Source organism: Bombus terrestris, chromosome 4 (assembly GCF_910591885.1).
Source record: "Bombus terrestris chromosome 4, iyBomTerr1.2, whole genome shotgun sequence".
Classification (NCBI taxonomy): domain Eukaryota; kingdom Metazoa; phylum Arthropoda; class Insecta; order Hymenoptera; family Apidae; genus Bombus; species Bombus terrestris.
In genome coordinates, this window is record NC_063272.1 from 13,464,068 (window position 1) to 13,472,211 (window position 8,144).

General features: G+C 30.8%; 1 protein-coding gene across 2 annotated transcripts; it reads right to left on the minus strand.

The window, feature by feature from the left end:
* Window positions 1–1,858: 1,858 nt before the first annotated feature.
* LOC100648431 (protein mothers against dpp) lies at window positions 1,859–8,012 on the minus strand. Of its 2 annotated transcripts, XM_048404797.1 has the most exons (4): window positions 7,586–8,012; window positions 7,197–7,490; window positions 5,482–6,793; window positions 1,859–5,400 (listed from the first exon to the last, which is right to left on the minus strand). In XM_048404797.1, exons 3-4 carry the CDS (start codon window positions 6,726–6,728, stop codon window positions 5,241–5,243), a joined length of 1,407 nt encoding a protein of 468 aa, XP_048260754.1. In that variant the 5' UTR covers window positions 6,729–6,793; window positions 7,197–7,490; window positions 7,586–8,012; the 3' UTR covers window positions 1,859–5,240. The 2 variants fall into 2 exon arrangements, with proteins under 2 accessions (XP_048260754.1, XP_003394971.2); XM_003394923.4 differs by having other exon boundaries at window positions 7,197–8,012.
* Window positions 8,013–8,144: the final 132 nt, after the last annotated feature.

Consider the following 8,144-nt stretch of genomic DNA (forward strand, 5'->3'; position numbering starts at 1 on the left):
ACGGAGATAGTACTCGAGTTGACGGTGGCTCCGATGGAGATGGAAATGACAACTGAAGCGCCACCGTCGAAAATCATTTTGCGATTGTCGTAGACTCTTTTAATTCTCTCCCCCTCCCTCACCCCTTTACCATACCAAAACTGGACTGGGCATATTTTTGGCAAAACAGAGAAATGTATGAGAAAAATGTGAAATTTATGATAATTATAGAAAAACTGCTAACGATGAAAAAATAAAGGATAATTACACATTTTAACCTTTTTCCAATTTTGCAACCTTCAATGGATGACTGTTGTAGATTTTTCTGAGCTAAATATAAATTTACAAACCATTTTTCCCGAGAATCCACAGTTTTCAAAAAAATTAATTTTAAAAATGATTACAAATTTTCAGCTTTGGAAATGTTTCGTGCTTTTACAGTAGCAACTATCGAATAGCTGTGCACTTTTCCGAATAAAATGATATGTATTGTCATTACATTATAAACATTCAAATGTGTTTAAATAATGATCAAAGAGAAAGTGATACTTAAGACGTACAATTTTTACTTATGTTTTTCAATTTATTTCAAAAATTGAATGTCTGGAAGATAATCTAACCATAGCATACGATAAAGCAGACATTTCTGTTAAGGGGAGCAGCAAGGAAAACTAAAGAATCATGTTTTAATTCTAATGTAAAAATGAAAAAGTTTGACGAAACATGCAGCGGCGGCACTGGTACTCAATGCCGACAGGTAACAACAGTCGCACACGTTTAGTGGTTCCGTTATGCCGAGCAGCAGGTAAGGCAACTACCAACATTGAGTACCACTATCGTCGCCGCGTGTTTTGTTAAACTGCTTCGCTTTTATATTGGAAACAGTACATAGTTCTTTTTTATGTTTTCCTTAGCAGAAATGTCTGCTCTATCGCGTGCTATGATTAGATTTTCTACTAGACCATTAGTTTTTGAAATAAATTAAGAAATATAAGTAAAAATAGTGCGTTTTGTGTTCTTTCTACTTTGATCATTATTTAAACATAATTAAATATGTATAATGTAATAATAATACATATCATTTTATTCGGGAGAGTCCACTGAATCTATTTTGCCCAACAACAACTCGATATCTGCTACTTTAGAAGCACAAAACATCTCCAAAGTCGATAATGTACAATTTTTTTTTTCAAAATTGTTGTTTTCGAAAACTGTGGATTCTGAAAAAAAATAACGATTTGCAAATTCATGTTTAGCTCATAAAAATCTACAAGAGTTACCTATTGGAGGTTGCAAAATTAGATCGTGCTAAACAACATTATCAATGATTTAATGACCTTTCCTCTCAAATATGCTACCCCATTCGTATTTGCAGAATGAATACTACATATTTATACATACACATGATTAAAAAATATATACTTCTAATGACAAACAAGCGTAAAATTGTATTTCGCAAGCTTACCAGATCGAAATCATCCATTTGGGTTATTTGGCTTAAACTGGTTGGCTTAATTCAAATAATAGGTTAATACGAGAGCACTGAAATAGAAAATACATAACAATATCCGTTAATACTTTCGAACTATTCTTCCTACGAAAAACAGCGAATCGGATTACACGCTCTTTGTAAACAGACCAATGACTTTCGCGTACGAACTGGCCTATAATAACACTAGTCACTAGTGTAAAAGTCCTGCTCTTCCTTTTCTTATTCAAATCTGAAATATATTTAATTTAATAGTTATCATTTACAAATGTTTCAATCTTTATAAAATTATAATATACAAAAATACAGCGTCGTATAAGAAAATTTGGGGAATAATACAGGGTATTGCGGATTGTGTTGATCGATTATAAGATTAATAAAACTACCGTGTTTTCGTTGCACATAGATACACAGATAGGAAACATTTTTTATTTATACTCGGTAACTGCACAACACAGTAATTACCAGAAATGCAGATACAGTAGCACAAATGAAAATTTTTGAATCATCAAACAAAGTCTGACTTTGTTTCGAAAGATTGACAGAGGAAACAAGAGTACATTTTTCTGATAATATTCTAATATGTGCGAACTCTCTCTTAAAGAATTTCATAATTTTAATAACGATAGCAGAGCTGTACGATATCATAATGTTGATTGCTACAATAAATCAGCATCTGCTGTTACATCATCGAAAGTATGAAGATTTCTATATGTGCGAATGATATTAGTTTCAAGGATAAAGAAATTTATGTAGCTTTAATCATGTTTAGCTATATCTGATCGATATTTCTGTTGATAATCTTTATGATTCTGCAACAGAATTTATTTGATATCGTACTTTCGATGATAAATAGCTATGTTTTTTATTATCACGATCATCGTCTAGAATGATATACAATGATACCGACACTCTAAAAGACGTAAAGAAAATATTAAAGAGAAAGCCCGTAGCTATCGGATCTACATGATATATGTGGAATGGATTTTGTAAATGTTTTTTTACAGCTAAAAGAATTTATTTACACTGACTGACATCTAAAATAATCACAAATCTTTCCCAAATCACCAATCATGATAATCTATATACATTTCTTTCTATAAAACTATTGTATTTTTAAATATATATTTATGCATTTAGGAATCTCATTATAGGCAGTGGACTTTGCACATAATATACGATCAAAATATATGTAAGCACTATTTGACAAACAATACATTTGTTTCATTACACATTGTAGCAAATTTTCATTCCATATTTGTATATTTATTTGAAATATATTGTGTAAAAGATATCCAAGGCACAACTTGGGCGGCACATAATTAAGTATATAAATTGTAGCATGATAATGTTGTTGTTGCAATACTCATTAAGCTCTTATCCAGTTCTGTAAAACTTAGGAATTAAAAAGCAATGTCAGGTGATTTGGAAATGAGATTTGCAATATATGGTGCGTCAATTAACAGTAAAAAAATTGAAAACGATACCAACAAAGAATATAAGCTCTAAATATAGTTATTACATATATAGCTATTCATACATACATATTGCGATAAAGCATTGTGCTCGTTACGAGTGCTACAAGCTCGATATACCTAAAACATTAATCCACATTTCTGTTAACAGGTTTACATTATTTTAAGACATTATCTATACCAATTACAGCATCATTTCGATGAAAAATACTTTTCTCTTATTATTATTATCTTTCTTTTTTTCAACTAAATAGGTATTACAGGTGATCACGAAAAAATGGTACGTGGTACGATAAATGTTCCTTTGATTGAATATTTTTATTCATCGTATTTTTTTTTAAAGCGTTATTGTCATATTTCCTTGTACGATTATGCTTTTAAATTCAAATACATATCTTCATCTTCATTGATTCAATAAAGCAAATACTTTTACCATCGTTGATCACCCATACGTAATTTGCTAAATTTGGTAGCAAACAATCACAGCTAGGTACATCGGCAAATAAGTAACAGCAAGCGGCAGTGACTTCTGTTCCAGTTCTCAAGTACTCTCCGTTAAAGTTATATGATCCGTATACTTTCTTCATTCACTTACAATTGAAATATTCATAAGATATACATAAAAATAATCTGAATTATAATCGTAAGTTTATCAGCAAGCCAGAAGATCATTCGAATATATATTATAGGTATTTCCAATAGTAACATTAAGTTGAGATTTGTGTTTCTTCAGCAATACCTGCGTATCTTAATGTAAAATTAAGATGAGAATCGATGCATACAATAAACGTCTACATCATGAAGCTAATGTTCTGTTATAAATATGTAAAGACACAGACATGAGCGTTGATTGTAATGAAATTTCAATGCATAACACTTTCCATTGATTTAATTTTATTTAATCTCAACTAAGTATTCATATGACCTTCCCAGCTCATTATTGAATGTGTATGTGATATATAATTCTTATGCTCACTATTATAATGTTCTTATAAAATTTGCATGTTATTCAGTAAAATATATAAAACAAGCAATATCTTTTGTAACCGAATATTTTCTAAGTAAATCTTTCTCCATTGGCTTAAGTTTCCTATTAACGATCAACAAAAATAATTTTCGACATGATTTAAATGAAAGGCATTATATACATACACTTTTGGCACTTTTCAGAATTCAATTCACAAGATTTTCATATGGTTTGTATCGAATGTAATGCCAATTATTTGAATTGTATATAACATCATACAATAGTATACTTTTTATATGTACATAAACTTCTGTCAAAGCCTGAAATTTGTAAACACTTCTGAAAAGTGCAAAGCTAACACATAAGTCTTATATTACTCTCAATTTGACAAGTAGTAAGTAGATGACTTTATGTTAGTTGTCACATTAATTTCTTATAAGGCTACATCCAAAGGCTTACATTTCGCGAATATTAGGAAACGTTGCGCAAAAAATATTTTTATATGCATTATCAAAGTTAATATTCCAATATGTCATCAGATACAGTTAACTTTCAAATGTTAACGTGAGATCAGCATCTGATGTTTATATTAAAATATTAATTGTATTACAATTAGTAAAATTAAAATTAATTACACTTAGATTATAATCTTAATAGTAATGAATTTAAATATTCTAAGACTTGTTTAGGCATAAATCAAATGCTTCAGAAGCATGCATATTGTATTCAAAACTATAAATGTTAAAATGTTATTTGATGTAATTCTGAATCATTCTCGTATATTATTATTCAGTAATCGTCTTTTGTTTAATTACAGTTGATTTGTTCTTTAACTACGCATATGTAGATTTCAGTATAAGTCTCGAAACAATTTAATGAAGCATTCGTGATATAGCATTAGGGCATATTTTCATAACAATTTTCCATATAAAATAACGTATTATATATAAGTGTAATTGAATATATTTGAAAAATATGATTCTTCATATATAACACATATTTTTTCTGCTATAATTCTTCTCCTATTTAACAGCCAAAAAATTGTACAGCTTTTATGTGTACACTGTAATCTCCGAAATTTCTTTCATAAGGATCACTTTCAATAATTACGAACTTTTGTAACCCTTTATTTTCATAATCGTATTAGTTTCAGTGTACTCACATGAGAAAAATCTCATTAGGCAGTTTTTCATTTACCACTTTCTCTGATACTTTCATAAATCTCTTACAATAACTAGTTTATATGATAATATTAAAAACTGTTCTTGAATCATCAGATTTTCCTACAGTTCACTATTTTCTCCCTTTGCTATTAAATTTGATGCACAAATTATGATACAGAACTTATAGCATTATGAGGAGAACCCATTTGTGTTAACACTTTATCTAACCACTGTAAGGGTCCATGTAAATGTGCTTCAATCCAACAAGGAGTAGATGTAACATCTTGTCTGTGATACTCAGCACCCCATCCTTTAACAAATGACATTCTGCAACAAATATATATTTATTGCAACTTACATATTGCTGCTTACGCTACTTAACATTAATTTTTAAATCCTACATTTTACCTTATAGTGCACATCTTTGTTAATTCATAAACTGCTTCAAAACCATGATTAACACTTTGTGAAAGTAATTGGGCAAACTCTTGATTATTAAATATTTTCAATGAACATCCTGGTGGAATCTTACAAACAGTACTAGGATGAAATCCATGATGATGATTACAATTTCTAGATTGTACGAATATAGCAGAGTCAGAAAGACATTCTGCATAAACTTCACCACCTACATAATATAAATGTACTCCTTTGCCTATATGTCTCCTTGTATTTTCAATAGTAGAATTACGATTTACATTGGACAATTGTCCAAGGCAAAAACGATCAGAATTGTTGCTTGGATTTGTAAAACCATCCACAATAACAGAGTGAGAATGACAATGAAAAACTTCACCCACTCTACAATTTAATTCGTAATATGCAATGGAGGCCCAATAAGGTGGTTCCTGATAACATACTGGAGCTACTTCAGCTGATCCACTTGTATCCATTGCTACTGGATCAGGTGGTGGTGATTGTCCAGGTTGTGAACCATCTTCAGGTGGAGAATATGCTGGAGGAGGAGTTTCTGGTAGCCCATTAGTACCATATGGACTTTGTGGATTTGGTGATGTTGTGCTTCCTGGACTGGGAACAGATCCAACAGAAGACATAGGTGATGTTGGATTTACACCACCAGTAGATCCAGCATTAAATCCACTAGAGGAGTAGGACACATTATGTGGCATTGTTGGTTCTGCTATTTGTTGAAATGGTAACAATGAATGTCCAGGAGCATATTCTGAATGTCTAGGAACTAATACAGGTGGGAGCACTGGACTCTCCACTCTTTTATAGTGGTAAGGATTGATGCAAACTTCTTTTTGTTTAGCAGAAAAAGGGTACTGACATAACTCCAATGGTTTTAATTCATGATGTGACTGCAAATCTGGCCATCTCCATACTCTACAATAAATTACATGCGGCAAACCTTTACGATGTGAAACTTGCAATCTACCATCTAAACTTCTTGGAATTGTTACACATTTACTAGGAGTGCCTGGACAGCTCAAAGCACGTTCTAATTCTTCTATTGCACCCTTCCGCTTTTTTAATTTTTTTACTAATGAATCAACTGCTTTTTCTGCCCATTTTTCTTCTTCATCACCCTGTTTCCAGCCAAGTAACTTTTTTACAGCAGGACTAGTAAATGAAAACAAACTGTTCAATGAAGACATAGGTCCAGAACTTGATGATCCTTCTTCATCGTCCATGTTAAAAATACTGTAATATGTAAACTATATGTATGAATTTTTTACAGTTTCCGTTTTGTAGCAACCTGTAATTTAATATCATTTTATCAATTTTCATATTTATTCAAAATTTTCTGATGTCGTTTACAGAAGTATTTTTGTCCAATACATTTTATTTTTTAAATTAATATTCTGCATATCAGAAAGATATTGTGACAGTTTTAAGGTCCATTTAATTCATACTAAAGAAATGTTAACGTTGGTTAAATGAAAAAATAAATATTACGTTAGATGTGAGGTTAGACATATAAGGAATCTGATATACAGAATACACAAAATATAAAACGAAATAATGATATTAAACATCGCAGATATAAAGAATGTGCATCCAAAAAATGTAAAATAACTAATAATAAATTACACATACACACATACACACACACACACACACACACACACACACACACACACATACATATATATACTCACGCAGAACTTGCTTAGCGATCCAGCATTGTTTTTACTACAATCTCCCACTCCTGTTACTACATTCTTGACGCCAACCTCTCGCCATCACAATCAAATAAAAATATCTATGAATTTATCGATTTTCACCTTGAGTTTATCGTATTCTTGATGACAACAATTCTACGAACACGATAAATATCTGAGCAAATTTTCTTGTAATACAGTACAGCCACTCGTAACGTACATAATATTTCTCTCTCTTTTTCTCTTCCACTACGACTTTTCTCTGTCTTCCAATCTCTATCTTTTTCACTCCTTTTCGTGGTAGAATGAGGGTATTTGCAATAAGCAATAGTACCGAGAACTTTCAGAATTTTAGGAAGAAGTCACTAACTTTTACACGTACTCACCAAAATCAGATAGCCAGAGATTATTACAATGTAGAAAAGTACACAAAAAGTAACTGATTTCGTTCGTATCTTACATGCAGTTTTAATTATAAATATTTATCATAGAAAGAACGAAACGTCGTATAACAGTATTATGGCGTTGCAAGAACATCATGGCGCCTTGTTTACGAAGGCAATTCTATGAGAATTGTGTTTTAAAAATGTTATGCACGTCACCTACAATTTGTTAAGTTGCTCTATTTATTATAATCTTTCATCCGAAGCTAACTCTTTTTGCACACTTCATTTCCAACATATAAACATAATTTATGTATACGTTTACGTACAGCAATAATATGCACTCATCGCACTACGCAACGACAATGTATTCAACGATAAGGGCTGATCGTAGATGACTCATATGAAAAAGATGATATGCTATAAAGTATTAAAAACTCTTTATTATAATAAACAAATAATCACTTATATTTTAAAAAATATTTTTTCGTGATGTTAATTTAACAAAATATTTCATGTAATAAAATAATTCTATCAATTCCGTGTTTCATTAGATCGATTA